Genomic DNA, 23,104 nt, shown 5'->3' with positions numbered 1-23,104 from the left:
GCTGTGTTTCCCTGCACAGTCTCAAGGGCATGGAGGAGATTCTAGGACACAAGCAGTTACTCTAGGAGAGCTGGAGAGGGCCATAGAAGGTCCATAACCCATCAGCAGGACCATTATCTGCTCCTTTGGGCAAGGAGGAACAGGATGAGCACTGCCAGAGCCCTACAAAATGACCTCCAGCAGGCCACTGGTGTAAATGTCTCTGACCAAACAATCAGAAACAGACTTCATGAGGGTTGCCTGAGGGCCCAAATGTCTACTGCGCCCTGTGCTCACTGCACAGCACCGGGGAGCTCAATTGGCATTTGCCATAGAATACCAGGATTGGCAGGTCCGCCACTGGCGTCCTGTGCTTTTCACAGATGAGAGCAGGTTCACCCTGAGTATATGTGAAAGACGTGAAAGGGTCAGGAGAAGCCGTGGAGAATATTATGCTGCCTGTAACATCGTTTAGCATGACTGGTTTGGTGTTGGGTCAGTGATGATCTTGGAGGCATATCCATGGAGCGACTCACAGACCTCTACAGGCTAGACAACGGCATCTTGACTGCCATTAGGTATCAGGATGAAATTCTTGGACCCATTGTCAGACCCCACGCTAGTGCAGTAGGTCCTGGTTTCCTCCAATTCTTGCCTCATGTGGCAAGAGTATGCAGGCAGTACCTGGAGGATGAAGGAATTGAAACAATTGAATGGCCTTCATGATCCCCTGACTTAAACCCAATAGAACATCTGTGGGACATTATGTTTCGGTCCATTAGGCGCCGCCAGGTTGCTCCTCAGACTGTACAACAGCTCAGGGATGCCCTCATACAGATCTGGGAGGAAATGCCACAAGACACCATCCGTCGTCTCATTAGGAGCATGCCCCGATGTTGTCAAGCATGCATACAAGCTCGTGGGGGCCACACAAGATACTGAAAAGCATTTTGAGTAGCAGAAATTAAGTTTTTGAAAAAATGGACTAGCCTGCCACATCTTCATTTCACTCTGATTTTAGGGTGTCTACACAATTGAGCCCTCTGTAGGCAGAAAACTTTTATTTCCATTAAAAGTCTTGGCATCCTTTTGTTCCTAAGACATTGCCCTGTTGTTATTTGTATAGATATCCAACTTCATATTGAGATCTGATGTATCTAATGTGTTTCTTTAAAGTGTTCCTTTAATTTTTGTGAGTAGTGTAGTTGTATTCCTCTTTATTGACTATCAACAGGAAGGTGACTAATTCTAAAAAAATCGTTTAAACAACATGAACATCGTTATTCTTGATGTTTTCCTTTCTTCTTCAAATATGTTTTCACAATTTTACTAGCATACTCCATTTCTTCAAAACTCGTGGAAAGGCCAGAACCTGAAAGATAATTAAAAATATGATAGGTCAAAAATATTAGTCTATTATGAAAACTACATACATATAATGATTCCAAATCCTGATTATTCCAATTCCAAGTTGATGTGGACCAGAGTCTATCCTGCTAGCACTGCCACTATGCAAGAAACAACCCTGGATAGGGCATTAGTTTATCACAAGATACACACATTTACCTATATCCATTTCTTTTTCTCATTGAACTTTGCATGTTGGAAACTCTTTGAATATGCCCAACATTGCTTGGACACTATTGTTTGGGCCGAATGAAATACTCTTGGCTGTATTAGAACATGACCCAACTGAGTTCACATGGTGCTGAAATCCAAACCCAAAACTGGTTCCTTACTTGCTTTCAGAGACAGTTGACCCACATGCAGATATGGAGATGCATTCTTTCACAGGTCTGTAGTCAATTTACTTGGTTGCAGTACGCTTGAGGTAATAGGCAAAAAATGCTGTATAGTGTGAGAAACTGTCATTTCACAAATCCCTAATACTTTTTGAAAGTGGGGAGTGACTGAAATAAATAACAAGCTAACAAGAAAAGCTGGCATTATAAGCAAAATGAAATGTGTGGGTTGACGTTGCAGCTACCCTCCAGGTCACATCATACAAACCAGCATGACTATAACACAAATATTTATTATTCATTTTTTGCAGAATTATTATAGACCATACTTTGTTTTCAAGTAAGACAGTAAACAGTACCATATGAAGCATGTCACATTGTTTATCTCTACTTTGCAATTATTCTTGAAAGTGATCATTTAGGTTCTAATGGGAGAAATGAGGACTTAAATGAATGAAGGAGAAAAAAGGAGCAGATTGTGCCACTGTAGTCACCTATTTGTGCATCTCCCTGGTACCAATACATCCAAAAATAAAATGCCAAGAATGCCTTGGCCACTCACACTGCCAAAAAGTGACAAAAATCAGCCCTCTTTAAAAAACACCGAGATCTGTTCTTCAAATCATTGTGACCAACATACAGTATTGAGCAACTAGTCTACATGACATTTTAGAGATGCTTTTAAATATAATATGATGTTAGTTATCTCAATGACCACTCCTGTGTTGATACACCTGGTTTCAACAGATTATTTATACGATATTTAATATATTTTTTTTTTTTCTCAGTTGCTGTACTTCTTAATCAGAACTGTAGCTCTCACTTTTAATGGTGAGGGTCACAATGATAACAATCTGAACAAGAAAGATCACGTTTCCCTAACCACTACAACATTTTCGAGCTCATCCTGAATGACCTTTCAACTGAGAGATAATTTCTAGAGCATGTGAAATTCTTGACATCCCGTGCATAACAGTTGTGAATAGAACAGGAAATGAGATGCACTTTTAGCATGTAACCTAGAATGCCAAACTCTTTCAGGGGTACAATGTCACTGGGGTAGCGATATTACATCTTCTCTTGCTCCATAAATGAGAGCAGTTTTAACAATCTTCCATAACTGATTATATACCTGGATATTGAAAGAGTGCACATCTACTGCACCATGGATATGATGTCATTTGAATTATTACTCCTGAATTTAAGGTCTGACATGTGCCTGGAGCCTCCTTTACAGCTTAAGATAAATGATTCCTCACTTACTGGAAGGCACACTTTCTCCCCCCATTTGGCACTCCATGCTGTCAGTCCAGAATAACTGACTCCACACTACCCACACAATACTGAAGACATACAATATGTTAACCAAGAAGCTCAAGCAATATTAAACACATTCAGCATTTCTAAATTCAACTCCTCTATTCCCAACCTTCTCAACTTATACCACAGAAATAAACCAAGAATTTTCCAGAAGATTCTGATACATTCAACTCAAGTAAAGTGTAACAGCCAGATTCAAGATTTTCTCAAACTACCCTTTTCACCTTATGACAATATTTCCAGTCACAATTTTTTACCTATCCATGATAAGAACAGTATATTCTAAGTTTTCATCTAACTATTCTGAGTCATTGAATGATTTGTCAGAATCACTTTCGATCAAACAAAACAGAGCTGTTTTCTTGCTATATGTGGACTATGCAGATGCATGGGGCCCCCAAAGCCACTACGGGCTCCCAGGATGCAAATTCAGCCTTGATATATTTCAGGAGTATTAAAATTAACTGTCTATTTGTAGACAGCTAAGCCCCATCATGTGTTTAATGAAGGACCTACAAAATTAAATTTATATATATCCGAAATTGAGGGGTCATCCCATTATTTATTTATTTGTGCATTTCACGTCTTTGATTTCTAGAACATTAAGCGCGTGGGAGAGTAGCAGAAGGAACAGTACAGATAGCAACTGTGGATATTTAAACAGTAAAGATATGGTCAAACCAATGTCAAGCAATGCTGGACTTATTAATGAGAACGAAGATACAATTAGGTCTGAAAATATGCCCTATTCAAGTGGTTGGCACAAAAATGAGTCTTGGTGAATGCATTGCCTTTTGTGCCTACCATAAAAACATGAGGTGATAGCATTCAAAATTCACCCTCCGATCTTAAAAAACACGTAGAGGTAAGCATGCTCACATGAACTTTTGTTTGACTTGCCATCTGGATATATTGATTATTAAAATGATAACCAAATTCAATTAAAATAAACTATGAATATTAGAGAAATATTATTTTTCAGTGACAGTATTAGTGTAGGCTACTAAGTTGATCTAAATATGGTGAGTGCATGAGAGTGAATAGTATATTATATATATGTATATTTTATATATATATATATATATATATATATAATACACACACACATATAGGATAATGTTGATAATGATATCAGAAGGCAGAGATATGGGGAGATAATTAACTGGAATTGAATCCTAAGAAATAGGATAAATTGAATTATGTTTAATATTAAGTAAATAAAAATTATTTACCAGATGTATTAGTAATTTATAAGACTTCTTGACAGATTTTTGATACTGAAGCACTTAATTCATGTTTGTTTTTTATTGTATTTTCTCATTATGTCTTTTCACATTTACCTCTTGAAATAAATAATTGTTTATTAAACATCTTTCTTATACCTGATTCTTAATCAAAGCAATATTCAACTAAAGGAAATTTTTACATTTAAAAGGAAAAAATTCAAAATTAAATTTAAGAAAACATACTACTTTTACTTGTGTAGACTTTTGACATTTACCAGAGTATTTTCATAGATGAGGACTTGCACTTTTACTTAAGTAATGCATTTCTGTACTTCTGACACCTCTGTTATAGGTTGGTCATTTAATTGTAGGATGTGCAGTGCCTTGATACTCATCTCTCTGTCTATCTGTCTCTTTCTCTCTCTCTTTCTCTTTGATTGCTGATCGCTGCGATTACAATGATTCTCTCCCTCTATATCACTCGATATCATTAATTTACTCTTGTTTTAATTACTTTAAAGAAATAAAAGCAGAACTCTGAAAGTGACAACTTTGAAATTGGGCTCATGATTTAAAAGGAAACTGTATAATGCAATGTTTAGTTATATTTATATTTGCATACAAAATATTACATAGGGCCTCCAAAAAGCTAGGAATGGCCCTGATAAAAAAAATGGATAGAGTTTCACAAAGGCCAAATAATAGTTCCTTGTGAGGCTGCCTGGTACACTTACAATGTTATCACACACACTGGCAGTACACATAGAGTATCACAACTGGAGTACCTTGGTGGTTATGTCACTCTACCCACCAGGAAAAAACAGGGGAACTCAGAGCAAGAACACTATTAAAGGAATAGCCTGTTTGTCTATGTCAACATGTTTCACAATCTAAAGACAATGTGGCATCCACCATAAATGTATGAATATTGTTTTAGGGAATGATACAACAACTATTTGTAAAGGTACCCCATTAATGACATACTGTATATTACACTTTCTGCTACTGATTGCTCAGTATTGACAGCTGTGTCTAATGTCTGGCTCTTGAAGCCTTGACTGCTGTAGATCTGTTGAATCTGTTCTTGTTCAATAATGAGTTCTGCTCCTCCCTTGGGACTGATAACCAACAAATTCAAAGGTTGAGACAATATCATCAAAGCAATGAGTGTCACAATATGTGGATCTGTTACCTACTTTAACCTGTCATCTCTGCTTCTGGTTAAGAGAAATTTAACTGGACAAAATATTTAGAGGAGAAGCTGTTACTGATACTGCTATATTTGTGGTAGGTTTGCTTTTTTTGTTTTTCAACCACACATAAATGGAAATGCCCAAGCACACATAACTGTCATTTTTCAGTAATACCTGAAGCTGGAAAATTTTTCCTGGCCAGTTGTGACCTCAGACCTGTCTTCAATACAGCTTGTATGAATGTCAAAAAGTATCAGCATGGCACATTATTCTAGGGTCACTAAATAGCTATGCATTCTTGTAATGCCAGAGTTTAGGTAGCCTATCTTCTAACTAAATTCACAGTCATAAATATAAATCAAGTGGAAAGACTTACATTACTAACAAAATCATTGCATCTTAACTAGTGATGAGCGAGCATGTTCAGCCGAACATGTGTTCGCTATGCTCGGAGCATGGCACTACTCAAACGAGCACCACTTGTTCTTGTGCGCCATGCTCGAATCTCCGCCCCGCACGTTTCGCGGGTTGGAGACAGCCAATCAAGGTGCAGGTAAGTACTGCCCTCACTGTAATGCCAGTAGCCATGTCAGGTGCTGGCATTACAGAGATTGGCTGGCCGGAACACATCATTGGGTGCTATATATGCAGGCACTGTCATATAATGTTTTAGAGCGTCAGCTCACCTGCAGGCACTGGCATATAATGTTTTAGAGCGTCATTTTTCCTGTAAAATTGATTTTTTTGGGGGGTTTTGGGCGTGTTTTTGTCAGTCTGTAAAAGTGGCGTACAACTCGGACAAACTGGTTCCCAGCAGCGACTTGGGAGTCCAAGATACATCCAGACATCATCCCCATGCTGTTCCCAGTCCATTTGGGTGGTGTTTCTGTCACTTTCTGACCTTTTCTAATGGACCAGGCACCCTCTCCTCTTTAGAGCAGGGGTGCCTGGTTGTCTCCCATTGACTTACATTATACTCGAGTGCTTGGTAGAGCACATGAACATCGCGATGTGTTCGGACCGAATACCTGAACACCCGCACACTTTGGTGCTCACTCATCACTAATCTTAACCAAGATAGAATCAAGCTGAAGGTTAGAAATGCACTAGGGTCAAAACCAAAAAAGTATCCATAACTATGTAAAAACCTAGTTCTCCATTAGAGAGACATCCACCTCAGTCAGCTCACCAACTCATGAGGGATCCAAACTTATATCCTTATGATTCAAGACCTAGATGTCTATTTTTAATCTTGTCTTTTTTATTTTCATTATTTTCTTCTTGCTTTTTCCTTACATTTTGCCACAAACTGGTATTATCTTCTTTACTAAACAAATCTATGTCTTCCATCTATTTATATGTAGTATGTCCCCATGAATTTATGTCATGGCACATGCACTTGCATAGTAATGATATCTATGACAAGCCAGGGCCACCAATATGCCACCACACCAGCTTTAAAACACAAACAGCACCTCAAAATTACCAGGAAAGGTATGTTCATATTTATGGTCAAAACCACACTGGCTCATAAAAGTAACCCAGTCTACACATCTACGAGGTATGGAAGTGAAACCACCAAAATATTACTGACAAAAAACACACTGACATGGGGAGAATGACCATGTTGCACACAGACATTGTCCAGGACAGTCTGTGCCATTAAATATTCTTTTATATATAAACGAACAAAACTTCAAGATGTTGCCCAGAGGAGTGTGAGTTAAGAGAGGAGCCATAATCAATAAAAATAAAAATAAATATAATATTTATGTCATTTATAATAAAAAGGACATGTAAGTAGATGATAACAATGACAACTATGATGATGAGATTGCAATGACCAAGGCATTCTGGGAAACCTTTGACTGGCCAAAATCACAAATGCTTACTTGATTAGCAGGCATTACCAATAATACATAAATAGTCCAATAAACTCAACTTAAAGAACTTTTACACAGGATACTAATGACAAAGTTAACTTGAAAAGAACTCAACCAAACCCTAAACCAAAACGCTGGCAGAACATACACAAAGAAACCACAGATGCAATTGGTGCAAAACAGATTCCTCTTTTAAATATTGTTGTTCCTTTCCTTGGGTGTCTGCCATGTGTCACCCATAAACAGGAGGAGTTTGAAATTGAGGATCCAATTCTAATTGTGGCAAGGAAGTAAGGCCATGGGCAGGGTACAAGGAAGCTCCTGACAATAATAAAAAAAAATAAAATGATTAGTCAGGTTAAACAATGTTATAATATTGAAACTGTGAGAGTTTTAATTATCAGATTTGATACTGATTTCTTCATTGACTTCATGTGAATATTCTTCATCTTTTTGCTCCTCTTTCTTTATAATATCTGGAAGAATCTTTTGACTGGCTGCCTGCATCTGGCATTTACAACTGAAGCATCCAACACTTTTATTAGTGAGATCAATGAAGTCTTTGTGAATCTGTTTCATTTCAAGCTGAAGAGTATTTTTCTCATTTTGTATGGCAGCGAGACAGTTCTCTAACAGCACACGTTCTTCTTTAAGCTTTCGGATGCTGGCTTCCTGCTGCAGAGTTTTTTGGACATGCAGTTCCAGTTCCTGCTGGAGAAAACAGTTATCCTCTTGCAGCTTTGAAATTTTAGGAAACATCTCTCCCTCATTTCCCATGCAACCACCAAGTACTTTTTCAGCCTCATCCTTCTCAGTCTTTTCCAATAGCTTCATTTCTGCTGCTGATTTTTGAATGACAAGAGAGTCAATCTCTTTCTGCAGAGTCCTCCTATCGATGGTGGCCTCCTGCAGTGCTAAAATGGCACTAAGGTTTTCATCTTTTGTCTGCTGTAAAACTTGAAGAAGAGCCTCCTTCTCTGAGTTCAAGGCTGCTATTTCCTTTTCCTGTTGTTTGCATATCTCTTGAGTTGTGTCAAGCTGTCTCCTCACAAAATTAAATTCTTTCACTATATCTGCCAACTTTTTTTCCAATGCATTAGTTTTCTCTTTATTTTCTTGAAGATCACATTGCAGTCTTTGATTCTCGCTTTTTTGATCCTCAAGTACGTGACTTATTGCTTGCTTCTCAGATGTTAGCTGTCTTTTTTCCAGCTCCAGATCTTTGGTATAATATCTCAGGCTGTTGTATTTATAAACAAACTTCCTCATCTCTTTCAAACACTCCTTACAATTTCTTTCTTCAATCAGAAGTTTGTTCTGAAGGTTCTCATTTTTTTGTTGCAATTCAACAATTTCCCTCTCTGGAGTCACAATGTCACTGCTAAACATTTTCGTGCTTGATTTCCACTGTTCCACTTGAGCTTTCAAGGCCTCATTTTCAAACTGTAAGGTCTCTAGTGTAGCTTTCAATAAGGTCATATCCTGTAAATGCTTGATCTGTGTTTCTGGTAAAGACTCTGTTATTTCAATATCATTTTGATCTCTTTCTTCCCCACAGCAAGCTTCTCCTAGCTTCTTAGAATTATTTGGGTCATTATTAGACTGTGTAATTTTTATTGTATCACTAGAAGATGTGATTGGGCTGGCATTAAAAAGCAGAGATACACTGGACAGAAAAGGCTTATTGTATCTGTCACTTGCAGAGTGCTCAGGATCACACATATCATTCTCCTGTAAAGAAATGGGATTTTGCTGCAAATTGTTGGCCTCTGTCTTGTTTGCATGTGCAATTCTTCTGTCATTTCTTTCATTAGCATACTGAATTGTCTCACTACATGAACATTCACCTCTGCGCCGCAGATGTTCTACTTTATGGGCAAGAACCATTTCCCTTTTTAGGGACTTTTCCAGTTCTGTTTTTAGCTTATCACTGACCATTCTGATGTTGTCTAATACCCACCAGATATCACCACTGTGGTCTAAGAAATTTATGTCCAACATATTCCCACTCTCCTCCTCTTTAGCTCCATTTTCTGTAGGTCCTTCAGTGTGAAATGGAGTATTTGTAGCCATTAGGCCGTTAGCCTGATTTTGTTCTGCAATGATGTGGTGAATCAAACTTGCTTTTCCTTTTGCATCCGCAAATTCATTCTCAGAAAAATAACACACACAGTCATGTCTGGAGCTCTCCATTTTCATTGAGGATGTGCTGATAGTAGACATCTGAGATGACTGGAAGTTATTATGTAAGTTCTTATTTGTAGTATTATGATACTTATCCTCCTTTGGTAACCAACCATCTATAGAATTAACCTTCTCAAATGTTAAGACACTCTCATGTAGTTTGTCAATTTTGATTTCTTCTTCCTAGAAGAGAGAGAAGTTTTTTAAAGTGAAATTACATTGAGATACAATAATAACACATCTACCCAATCCGCTTATCCAGTTTAGGGTCACAAGGAGCCAGGGTGTATCCAGGCACCATTATAGGCCATACTCTAACATTGCACCAGTTTAGAATTTACCAACTAAACTAACATTGACATTTTTAAGAAGTGAAAGGGAAATAGGAGTAGAACGAGAATAAAACCAGAATGCAGCCCCCAAATCTCTGTCACCATACCACCCAAAGAGAAAAGCCTGATAATAATTTTAAAAATACATGCTTTTTTGCAGCAATAATTGACAATTTGGCACTTGGTAATTATTTGCATATTGACCATTGCATCTTTTTACAATTAAGATATGGCTTATGTTTAGATTGATGTAACGTTTTGCCAATGTGACTTACAAATTGCATACTGCAGGCAGAGTATGTTAGCTTTCACATTTTTACAATTGAAGCACTACTAGTTGAATCACTTGATTATAGATCACAATGTGGTGAGGACTAAATTGTCATTCTTGTTGCTAACAGTCCACTAAGGTGCATAGCCAAGATGAGGTTTCATGAAGTATCATACCTGTGCAATCTTTATTTGGAAAGACAGCAGCAGAAGGTTTGGAGCAGCTGCCATGACAACATAAGCTTTCTGTTTGAGAAGATTTCAATATTTCTTTCATTTTCACTGTTTCTAATGAAGTGTAATAAAACAAGGTTATTATTTTAATTCAGTCTTAAAATATGAACATCCACCAACAAGCCTACCAAACCAAATTATTGCCTATTATTTGCAGTATTTCCAATATTATGTGCAGTATTACAATATTGTAACGTGTGTATTTGCAGTATTTACAACATTATGTACAGTATTGCAAAAATTGTAAAGTTTTATTTAAAGCATATATACTTTAGAAAATTGTAATTCAGTTTTCTGAAATTTGAACTACAGCAAAGATATGTGCTGCCTGCTAAAGCAAAAATGTATCACAACTGGGAGACTAATATTACAGCTGAAATAAGTGTTTCATCATGTGCACTGAAGTGCATTAAGACCCTTATAGCTGATTGTATAAATGTGATTTTCTACGCTGTGGTTTGCTGGGCTGGTAACATCACTTAAGAGAGGCCCACTGAATTAATGGGCTAATTAAAAGAGCAGACTCAGTTATGGGACACATTCTGAACCCCCTGTAGGTTGTAGCAAAGGAGAGAATGAAAACAAAAATGAGTGTCATTATGAAGAATGCTGCAGATTCTCTCTCTGACACACTGACACTAAATACTTTCAGCCAAATAATTATTCATCAGAAGTGTGTCAAGAAATAAATGCTACTGTGGCCCTTTTATACTAACAACAATACACCTTCATAATGCCTCACTTTTAGATTGTGACTGCCAAGTCAGAAGTTTTCTCTCTTTTTAATTGCCTTCCCTTTTAGTCATTCTGTGTTCAGAATATACTATGTGTAAATCAATCAATCAATCAATCAATCAATCAATCAATCTATCTATCTATCTATCTATCTATCTATCTATCTATCTATCTATCTATCTATCTATCTATCTATCTATCTATCTAAAAAGCTTCTGTAAAAAGAAAATTTCCAACTGGGACAAATAAAGTTCCACCTATCTATATATCTAGCTACTTTTTTATTCTTCCACCAACACATTCTTAGAACCTTCTTGGTGATGGGGAATCCAGCTTAATGAAAAGATAAGTGTCTGTGTTTCTTACTATACCTCTGCCATTCCAACAGATGGTGCATCAAAAACATTTGTAGCAGTAAAAATAATTACATTTGTCATTCTGACAGTTGGAGCACCACAAAAATTAACACAGCTGGTATGAATCCAATAGTAAATGGCATATAATAGAGAGATATGCATTGTATTTGTCATTCCAACAGATGGAACATCACAAGTATTTCTAGTAATGCATTTTATTGCTACAAATCTTTGTGATGTGCCATCTTTTGGAATGACAAATATAATTAATTTTGTTGCTACACACAGTACATTACAAAATACAATTCAATTGATGGTGCACTGCAAATGGTAACGCTGAGGGCTAAACTGATTAATTAGGTTACAGCCCATCTTAGATGGGTAGCACAGCTGGTAAAGTTCTAAATAGCAGATCTCCTGGGCGTGTGGCAGCATGTGACATAAGCATCTCGCTGTGAATGCACCTGCATCCACCTTGACAGGTAAATGGGGTGGACAAGGTCAAGGATTGGCTAAACAGTCAACTGAGGGAGCGAGATTAGAAAGTTGTATGCTGAATGACTGTCTGTGTTTCATCTCTCCTCTAACCTTGTTTGGTCCATGAATTGCAAGATGGTGCCACATTTCACTACACATGATATCACAAACACGTGGTTAAATTGTTGAAATTAGTGACTTCCTCACTTGGGCTGTGACAATTACATGGAACCTGAATAAGAGACTGATTTCACTTTACTTGTTCAATGAGCATGACTTTAAAGTTGAAGTTAATTTCTGTGAAATTAAATGACTATTATTTCCATTGCTTTTTCCATTGACACTGCCTCCGAACATTGCCGGTTGAGGTTCATAGCTCCACCTTAATTAATAGAAGTCCGGTGTGAGGTCAAAGTTATTTATTTTTTTAGGATTTGTAGGTAATGTGCTGTAGTTACACTACATTGGGATTTAGGAGTTAAGGGGCCCCTGGGCTTGAATCATTTTTTGAGCCCCCACCTAGGTGATCTGAGAGAACCATAGCAAAATAGTATGTAATGTCAAAGCGTAGGAGTTGCCTAAACTTGAAGAGGCATAAGAACACTAAGGTGTGCACGAGAGGCAGGTGTATGGATAAAAGCAAAACAAACAGAAACAGCATCTGATCTGAGATAATGAGTGGTGTAGAGAAAGAGTGGGGAAGAGTGTGCAATGCCAAAGCCGGATAGTCATCACAGCACACCCTGTCAGATTTTAAAAACAGTCAGATCCTTTAACTATATATTTTGAGACAAAGAGAAAAAGAACGGTTGAGAAAAACAGATAGGAAGAAAACATTTTAAAACTTTATTTTGGTACCTACAGTTATTTACAATATGTAACGTAAGAAAAAAAAATGAAAACAAAAAAATGTGTCTCAAATATATGTTTTGTTGATCGGTACATTTGAATGTCTGACTTTTAAATTATTTTTTTCAATAATTGCACAGAATGTCGGAAGCTCGCCATAACTAACATCCGACCTCAGTGTGCAGTAATGCATGAGTCGCTTGTGCACATCTCTGTTCGGCTCAGTCACTTTACAGCAAATATGTCTTCGCTTATTAACAAATTAAAATGCTGTACCTGATGAATTCGCTTTGCGTCCTGGAGATCCAGGGACCGGCAACTTTGAAAGTTGTCCAAAGCTCGTGTTAAACCACGCACATTGAAAGTGGCATCAATTTATCAGTTAATTCACTATCTGCTGTAACCGTTATCTGCTAAAAAAAAAAAACTGTCAATACTACAGCGCCCAACATCGCTTTTTCGTGTTTTGAAAACCCATTCTTAGCCTCTCCTTCTGCCACAAATGCTGTCCAAAAGTCGACCCGTCACTAACTGACGAGTTATCTCAGGGATGATGGTAAAGGAGTTAAAGTGGTTGAAGTGGTCTGGATCGGGCAGTCTATTGCCAGGAATGTTTCTTTGAAAAAAATAAGAGTAGATATAGTTCCTGCATCTTGAATAATTTCGCAGCGCTGCAGCCCAGTTCCCCCCGTGTTGAATCCGGCCGTCTGATGTATTCAGGTGGGACTTACCTGGAAGGACAGTGGGGTGCACTGCAGAATAGCTCTTCTTCCTTTCCCCTCATTAACTATTCTAAATCGCTCGTCGTTGAGTTCCACGTTCTGTTCAGTTGTATTGTTGCCAACGGCTGATAATTGAAGGCAGAGAGTGAAAGAGATAAACACAGAGAGAGAGAGAGAGAGAGAGAGAGAGAGACAGAGAGAGAGAGAGAGAAGGAGGGAGAGGGAGCGCGTAACCGGTGCCCATAGCAACGTAAACAAGCAAGAGGCTGCTTAGCCGGTGGCGTCTTTTATGCGACCTGTTCCCAGGAGTAAACCGATACAGTAAAGAGAAAAGGCCGTGGCCGTGTTACGTGAACTGTATACCGCCCCGCAGGCAAAATAAGAAATGCCCACTCGATCTGCCGTGCAAAGATAATCCACGTACACCCTGAGGTGTACCATTCGTAAATTAGTACCCTTCTTGGAAAAGCTTTGTGCGATTTTGGGCTATATGAGAAATATATTGTTTTACAGAGTAGCATTTTATGGTAGCGCTGCTGCCTCGCAGTTAGGAGACCCGGGTTCGCTTCCCGGGTCCTCCCTGCGAGGAGTTTGCATGTTCTCCTCGTGTCTGCGTGGGTTCCCTCCGGGCGCTCCGGTTTCCTCCCACAATCCAAAGACATGCAGGTTAGGTAGATTGGCGATTCTAAATTGTCCCTAGTGTGTGCTTGGTGTTTGTGTTCCTGCCTTGTGCCCTGTGTTGGCTGGGATTGGCTCCAGCAGACCCCCGCGACCCTGTATTCGGATTCAGCGGTGTTAGAAAATGGATGCATGGATATTTTATGTAAATGTTCAGCCAAATCAGTAAAATTGGTTAGTTCGATTTTGGGTGTTACACATTTCAGATGTTTAGGTTATTACCTGTGACTGCAAGTTGGCATGGTGTGTGTGTCTGTATTTGTGTGCGTATGTGGAGTTAGTGTTTGTGCGGACTAGCACTCAGTCCAGTTGGATTTCCTACCTTTTGTCTGATGATGCTGTGATAGGCCCTGGTTATATAAAGTAAACATCCCCATTAGTTCATTTTTGCGCTCATAACACAAGCTAAGCAAAGGAAAGATAACAAGACAATGGATTCAAAGTTTTTGAAAAAAATAGTAATGTATGTAACTATATGTCACTTTATTGTGCCCAAACCCACCATGATACTGAATTGGATTATGTAAGCTTGTAATTATTATGTTATTTCATTCATTTTTAAAATGGTTTCACAGGTGGAGGCCACTGACATTTTTCCCTTCTCCATCTTTTCTCACTGTTTTTTCACTAGTTTTGCATTTGGCTATGGTCAGTGTCACTACTGGTAGCATGAGGCGATACCTGGACCCTACAGAGGTTGTACAGGCAGTTCAATTTCTCCAGGATGGCACATCAATATGTGCCATTGCCAGAAGGATTGCTGTGTCTTCCAGCACAGTCTCAAGGGCATGGAGGAGACTCCAGGAGACAGGCAGTTATTCTAGGAGAGCTGGACAGGAATGTAGAAGGTCCTTAACCCATCAGCAGGACTGATATCTGCTCCTTTGGGCAAGGAGGAACAGGGTGAGCACTGCAGGAGCCCTACAAAATGACCTCCAGCAGGCTACTGGTGTGAATGTCTCTGATCAAACAATCAGAAACAGACTTGAGTGTGGCGTGAGGCCCCGATGTCCTCTAGTGGGCCTTGTGCTTACTGCCTGGCACCATGGAGCTCGATTGGCATTTGCCATAGAATACCAGAATTGGCAGGTCCACCACTGGTTCCCTGTGCTTTTCACAAATGAGAGCAGGTTCACCCTAAGCACATGTGACAGATGAGAAAGGGTCTGGAGAAGCCGCGGAGAACGTTATGCTGCCTGTTACATTGTTCAGCATGACCGGTTTGGTGGTGGGTGAGTGATGGTCTGGGGAGGCATATCCATGGAGGGACGCACAGACCTTGATTGCCATTAGGTATCGGGATGAATCCTTAGACCCATTGTCAGACCCTGTGCTGGTGCAGTGTGTCCTGGGTTCCTCCTGGTGCACGACAATGTCAGACTGTTCAGGAGCTCAGTGATACCCTGGTCCAGATCTGATCTGATCCCCCAGGACACCATCCGTTGTCTCATTAGGAGCATGCCCTGAATTTGTCAGGCATGCATACAAGCACGTGGGGGGCATACAAACTACTGAGTATGATTTGGAGTTGCTGCAATGAAATTTCGGCAAAATTGACTAGCCTGCCTCATCATTCTTTCACACTTTGATTTTCGAGGTGTCTTTGAATTCAGCTCTCTGTAGGTTTATCATTTTCATTTCCTTCAAATGATGTGGCACTTATCTGAATTGTTTGATATATAATTTTATACAGTGGAGTAAATGAATGAAAAAAGTGTTTTTGTCCCAAACATTATGGTGTGCACATAGTATGGTTAGGGTACCAGTTTTGAACATCCCATTTAATATTTACAAGCAAATAGAAGAACAACTGAAGAAAGGATCTCCCAGTGTAGGAAAATAAGGATTTGGCTCTCTCTGGTGGCTCTCCAAAATGATGCAGGGCATCTGTTCCTTACCATATCAGTTCCTTATTTTTATATGAATTATTTTTATATTTATAAGTGCAAAAGTACAAAATACAACAAAAGATATATATAATAATTCAAAAATTTATAAAAATGTGTAATTAAATTGAGCATACAGTAGAAAGAAAAAAAGGTAAGAAGGGGTGTGTTAAAGGGTCTCCTCAAACAATTTAAAATAAACAATAATATTCAGAATTTTTTCTGAAATTTTTTTAATATACTTTAATGACTTATAATACAATGTCAATTTTTTATGAAAACTACTAATGAAGGTTTAATTTGGATGTACAGTATTTACATTTATGAGTAAAATATTTCCCTAAAATAAACAGGGCATTTAACAAACACTGAACCTCCTTATCTTCCATTAGAATCCTGGTAAATCTGGTAAAATGAGATAAGGAGACGTCAGGCTTCTTCCGACTTCTGTTTGTCCATTCTATAGTGGGGCTTGGCAAACAATTGTTCCATCCCGACATTCACCCCAGTTTCCCAATAGTAAAAGTCTGTGTCAGAGACTCACCATGCCTGTGATACATTATGTATAGTACTGTGCACCATAGATAGTTCAGTAAAATATCTGTCTTAGATGGTGATTTAATGTCTTCTAGATTAGTGTGTCAATAGAATAGGGTGTGTTTTAGAATTCGAAACATTAATTATGCAAAACATTTAGCAATACACTGTACAATAAAATATCTGAATGTCTTTTAAAAAAGCCCACTTTTCATTTGAAAAACATAAGATGTTTGTAGACATATAGCCCAGTGCTTGAATAAGCAAACATAATAAGAACGTGCTAATGATCAATCAGATAATGTGTTTGTTGAACTAAAGTGACTACCTGAAACAGACACAGCTACACAGAGGGAAATAAACTAAACAAGGGACAGCCATCCTGAAAAAGCGAGGTGACAGATGTGCTGGTTTAACCTACAAATATTATATCAAAAAAGTGAGCATAGCCACAAGATACAAGGTGGTCATCTGTTGCATAGCTAGTACAATACTGAGGCAGCCCCACAAATAATATTAAGAAAAAGAAATATAAAGATATCAAGAAAAAATATGTTTAATACAATGTAGATATATTTGTGGGAATATAGAGTTTCTTTGAAATAAGTCTTTGTAAGTAAATTATTTCTGATTCATGAACAGGCCTCTAAATTAAAATACTGGTTAAAATTTTTGTATGTTTTTATTTATTTATTTAATTGAATGGACATTTGTGTTTCTTCAGAAAAGCTTGAAGAGCACGTCTGAAAATGCCTGTCTGTTGCAACATGTCTGCTTTTGATGGACTTTGATGATACAGGATGACCATCAGCGGCATAGCCACTGTGTATAGTGGGTGGGAAATCCCACGGGCCCCTGAGCCTGGTCCCCTAAGTGCGTTTTGTTTTTTTTTTTCCAAAAATGCCCACCATTTCAAGATTGTGATCATGATTGTGACTAGTGATTTGAAAGAGTACAGTTTCACACATCATTTGACTAGTAACACAGGGGCTTGGCTGCTGGTGGGAGGGTTTGGGTAGGTTTTTTGATTTATTAAATAACTTCAAAATACAGAAATTAAATATGTAACTTAAGAATGTTATGCATGCCGAAAAAATGCGCAGCCATCATTAAACAGCTGATTTCCCATCTGTACCTTTGTAACAACCGGTAGCTTTTCAAAATGGGGCAAAAGGAGCATTTGGAAAAAGAAACATAAATGGTAGTCCGAATGCTGGAGCCAATCCCAGCCAGCACAGGGCGCAAGGCAGGAACAAACCCTGGGCAGGGCAGGGCAGGAAAGGCATTGTGATAAAGGTGCTATACAGGCGCCTGACCTGGCACAGATTCACACTGAGGCATGTTTAAAATCAAGAGGCTTTTTATTTCTTTCTTCAGCCGTGGGGCACATCTTGCCCATGTCCCACCGGCCCAACACAATCCCAAAGCACAATTCAGCAACAACCAACCCTTCCTTTGGCACCACCACTCCTCTGAGGCAACCTCGTCCTCTTCCTCCCGATTCTGGCTCATTAGTGGTGGGTGCTGGCCCTTTTTATAGCCCATCTGGAAGTGCTCCAGGTGCTTGATCACCTTTGGCTAATTGCACTTCCGTGTGGGACTGTAGAGGTGTCCAAGTTGGCTCCGGGATCCATGCAGCACCCCCTGGCGGCCACCCCAAATCCCCATAGGGTTGTGGAGAACTCCATCTCCCATGGAGCCCTGCAGGAAACTGAGGCACCAAGGTAACCCAGGGAGGCTGCCACCAAGCGTCCTGGGGTAGGTACTGAGGAGTCCACGGCTGCTCCCCCAGAACATATGCGGAAAGGGCATCCTGGCCAGGTATGGGACCCGGTCGCCCGCCACAGCATTTATGCCAAAACGAAATAAATAACAAGGCAACTATGAAATACTCACATGAAAAAGTGCAGTGATATATCCTATATCACTTTAATTTTGTATGTTATTATTTTATTTTTTACTTTTTTCATTTTTCACATTTTAACACAAATGGCAGGACATAGAAGCAGGGTGAACCTGAACAAGACACAGTACCTTTCAGGTCCTCAGTAAAAGTATTTCTTTCAGTTGATGCAAGGCAGGAAAAAGCAATGGAGGGGGTGTCAGTGAATCCCCACCACACATGCACATATATAGGCTCAGTTTACAGATGTTAGCTAACATATCACACATCTCTTTGAGTGGAAACATGGGAAGCTGGAGAAAACCCAAAAGAGGCAGTGATGGAGTAAAATTTAAACCCATTTACCAGGATCTGTGAGACAAGACTCACTGCCATGCCACCATTATACCCACACACATACTGTGCTTTGTGTGGGTTTTTTTAGTATTTGTATACCAGACTTTCACATACCTTACTTTTGGTTTCCTATGGTTTTTGATGGTGTTCAATACTATTATTTTCTACTTAATTTAGCATGTGGATGGTACAGTCTTTAGCTCTATAGTCCATAGTACACAGTTCCATAGTACACACTTCCCAAGTGCCGATTGTATGTGTTCACTGTGAATGAATTGTTCTTTCTCCCACATCTGAAAGAGTTTAGTTTTAATGGTAACAGCATGTGTGAATGTACCCTGCAATACTGTATATTGTTGTCCTGTCTGGGTTAGGTTTCACTGTTTGCTCAGTGCTGTTGGAACAGACATAGGCTTCCTTTGATCATGACCAGGTTAAGGAAGTTTGAAAATGAATAATTGGATGTATTATTTAGTGTGTCCTCCAGGAAAAGGAAAGCAAGAGTTTTTTCAGCATCTTAGTTTATTTAAGTATGGTGATATTAATTACTTCCAGCAGATGGCAGTATGAGTATTTATAAAAACCAACTTGGGTTGCTGTTTTATTAAACCTTTTCAGTCTTCTGGTTAACAACGACCACCACCAGTTCTGTCAGCCAACAGGGTGCTGGCGGAAATTGGGCTACTGTTGGCCGAAGAAGGAGAAGAAGAGGGGGGAGACGTGTCCGGAGGCAGGAGGAGAGGAGGAAAGTAAAGATAGTGGAACTGAGGGTAGGAACGTGGAATGTTGGCAGTATGACTGGTAAGGGGAGAGAGTTAGCAGATATGATGGAGAGAAGGAAGGTTGATATATTGTGCGTGCAAGAGACTAAATGGAAGAGTAGTAAAGCCAGGTGGATTGGCAGTGGATTCAAATTGTTCTATCATGGTGTGGATGGAAGGAGAAATGGGGTAGGAGTTATTCTGAAGGAACAGTATGTCAAGAGTGTTTTGGAGGTGAAAAGAGAGTCCTGGCAGGGTGGAATGGGTGGAGAAGAGTGTCAGGAGTAATTTGTGACAGATGGGTATCAGCAAGAGTGAAAGGGAAGGTCTTCAGGATGGTACTGTTAATCCGAGCACATCTCTCCAGTTTTGATGTCACTACACTGGTTACCTATGTCATTCAGGATTGACTTTAAAAATCTGCTTATGGTTTATAAAGCCTTAAATAATTTTGCCCCATCTTATATATTGGAATGTCTGACACCTTATATTCCAAATCGTAACCTCAGATCCTCAAATGAATATCTCCTTAGAATTCCAAGAACAAAACTTAAAAGAAGTGGTGAGGCGGCCTTTTGCTGCTATGCACCTAAAATCTGAAATAGCCTGCCAACAGGAATTTGCCAGGCTAATACAGCAGAGCACTTTAAAACACTGCTAAAAACTTTAACATGGCCTTTTTATAACTTCAATTTAACTTAATACTGATACTCTGTATGTTCAATTCGTTATAATAACTATTCATGGTGGCTCTAAAATCCGTACTGACCCCTACTCTCTCTTCTGTTTCTTTTTCCAGTTACTTTGTGGTGGTGGCCTGCGCCTCCACCACCTACTCAAAGCATCATGATGCTCCAACAATGATGGATGGATTAAAAGCCAGAAGTCTACGTGACCATCATCTTCAAGTCCTTCTGTGTGAACCTTAAATCCAAAGAGGACTGTTTCATTTATGTTAGGTAGAATGCCCAGAGGGGACTGGGCGGTCTCATGGTCTGGAATCCCTACAGATTTTATTTTTTTCTCCAGCCGTCTGGAGTTTTTTTTTTTTGTTTTTTCTGTCCCCCCTGGCCATTGGACCTTACTCTTATTCTATGTTAATTAATGTTGACTTATTTTGTTTTCTTATTGTGTCTTTTATTTTTCTATTCTTCATTATGTAAAGCATTTTGAGCTACTGTTTGTATGAAAATGTGCTATATAAATAAATGTTGTTGTTGTTGTACTGAGACCAGCTTTGTTACCGGTATATGGGTTGGAGACGGTGGCACTGACGAGAAAGCAGGAGACAGAGCTGGAGGTAGCAGAGTTAAAGTTGCTAAGATTTGCATTGGGTGTGACGAGGATGGATAGGATTAGAAATGAGTACATTAGAGGGTCAGCTCAAGTTTGACGGTCGGGAGACAAAGTCAGAGAGGCGAGATTGTGTTGGTTTGGACATGTGCAGAGGAGAGATGCTGAATATATTGGGAGAAGGATGCTAAGGATAGAGCTGCCAGGGAAGAGGAAAAGAGGAAGGCCTAAGCAAAGGTTTATGGATGTGGTGAGAGAGGACATGCAGGTGATGGGTGTAACAGAACAAGCTGCAGAGGACAGAAAGATATGGAAGAAGATGATCCGCTGTGGCAACCCCTAACGGGAGCAGCCAAAAGAAGAAGAAGATGAAGAAGAAGTCTACTGTACTTTATGAGTGCCTCTTCACTTTGAAGAAACACTGTGTTGTGCTCTCCTATGCATTTTTAAAACAACACAATTGTTTACAAAAGAAAAGCTGCTGAGTCTCTCAGGACTGATCTGTTCAGCTTCTTTTTATCTAGCAAATATGTAGGTGTGTTGCATAAGGATTTCAATCACTCTCTTTCATACTGCCCTCATTAAACAATATATGTGACAAGTAATACAACTTGGGTGATAGGCAGTGTTGTGTGGTGGTTAAGGCTTTGGACTTCAAATGCTGAGGGCGGGGGTTCAAATCCTGTTACTGGCAGTTTGTGACTGTGAGCAAGTCACTTAATCTGTCTGTGCTCTAATTGGAAAACCAAAAGAAATGTAACTATTTGTATCATAAATGTTGAAAGTCATGTCAGCCAAATTAATAAACATACTTTAAAACAACAACATAGCTGATTCACTGGCCCTTCTCTAATTGTTTGTGCGGCCCTCCAAGTCACTTAACTTGGTAGTATGTTGAAATGACATGACAACAATTCAAATTGTACCTCTGTTTTTTTTAGGCACAATCAGGTACTTCCTGAGTTACAAAAATGCAGCATACTGTATATGATATACAGTATAAATATTGGTTGCTACAAAAATAAATGAAGGCCTGCTGCGTGTGCAAACAAGAAACCAGCAATGGTTGGCAAAAGTGATTTTTTTCATTTCTGTTTTGTTTTTAATTTACTTTATAAGCTGTTGTTTATTGACACATTAAAAGTACTGTAAATCCAAATCAATATTTCTCTTCTGTTTAGAAGAATGATACACCACATTAGTACAGAAATATATGCTTATTTGCAATGGCGTTTCTGTATTGAGGACCAGTGGTGGATCATAGCCCCACCAGATGCTGTGCAAAATAAGCAATAAATGTCCCACAGTAACTTAATGTTAAAATGTTTATAACAACCCTTAGCTTTGTCTTCTTAAGCAAATCTCTTTTCAGTTTTCCATCATAAAATCTTATGCAGAAAAAAAGATTTTTGTACAATTGAAAATGTCTTTGTGCAAGGTAATTCAAGCTCAATGGGGCTAGCTCTGTTGGCCCTGCAGTGTTCCTGGTTTACCATTGGATGTGTGTGTGCAGATGTAGTCTGAATCCTCCTGAGTAGCAAAGGGGCTTGAAGACCAGAGACCATTTTATCAGTGTTAAAATGAGGAACTGTAAATTTGTACTTCATGTTTCAATTTTCCCAGTCAAGGTTTTGCAGCACAAGCCAGGGAGGAGGTACAAAATGTCTAGTGCTATTTTCTGCCATAAACATAGCCACAGAAAATTATAAAAAAAAAAAAAAAAAAAAAAGAAGAAAACAACAAAGCAGATTAATATCAGGAAAGCATTGAGCAGAGGACATTACACTGATCAGATGTTGGTTTAATGGCATTTGATCTTCACCCACTGCTGAGGTTGAGCATCTGATGGAGATAAATTTGAAAAAGTCACTAAAGGCAGGGTCACTGAGTATACACTCTTTTCACTTTATGGAAAAGAAACTGGCAGTGTGCTGTCCTTGTTTCAAAGCAGTGCAGAATCCTAGAGGTACTGTATGTAGAAAATCACTGTTTCAATTGTTTTCTGACTGAACGCTGTCCAGAAAACACCTGGCAGTATGGAGGTTAGCACTGTCCCAGAGTCTTGTGTTTGAGTTGTGCAGTGTTCTTTCCTATGACGTAGCAATGGATTGTGCAGATTGTGCAAAGCACAAGGGCCTACGAGCTCAGGGCTGCATAGATTTAAAAGAATTTTTTTAATAACTTAAATCACTTGCACAGTTCATTGCA

At 39.0% G+C, this 23,104-nt stretch overlaps 1 protein-coding gene across 1 annotated transcript; it reads right to left on the bottom strand.

The window, feature by feature from the left end:
- Window positions 1–7,222: 7,222 nt before the first annotated feature.
- Window positions 7,223–13,631, bottom strand: LOC120527505 (coiled-coil domain-containing protein 110-like). Its single transcript, XM_039750991.1, has 2 exons — window positions 13,512–13,631; window positions 7,223–9,710 (listed from the first exon to the last, which is right to left on the bottom strand). The coding sequence occupies exon 2, from the start codon at window positions 9,564–9,566 to the stop codon at window positions 7,737–7,739; it is 1,830 nt and encodes a 609-aa protein (XP_039606925.1). The 5' UTR covers window positions 9,567–9,710; window positions 13,512–13,631; the 3' UTR covers window positions 7,223–7,736.
- Between the last annotated feature and the right edge of the window lie 9,473 nt (window positions 13,632–23,104).

Source organism: Polypterus senegalus, chromosome 4 (assembly GCF_016835505.1).
Source record: "Polypterus senegalus isolate Bchr_013 chromosome 4, ASM1683550v1, whole genome shotgun sequence".
Lineage (NCBI taxonomy): Eukaryota > Metazoa > Chordata > Cladistia > Polypteriformes > Polypteridae > Polypterus > Polypterus senegalus.
This window is presented reverse-complemented; position numbering and strand designations above follow the sequence as displayed.

Coding starts and splice junctions, on each gene's coding strand:
- LOC120527505 (XM_039750991.1), bottom strand. CDS start 9,566: ATGTCTACTATCAGCACATCCTCAATGAAAATGGAGAGCTCCAGACAT.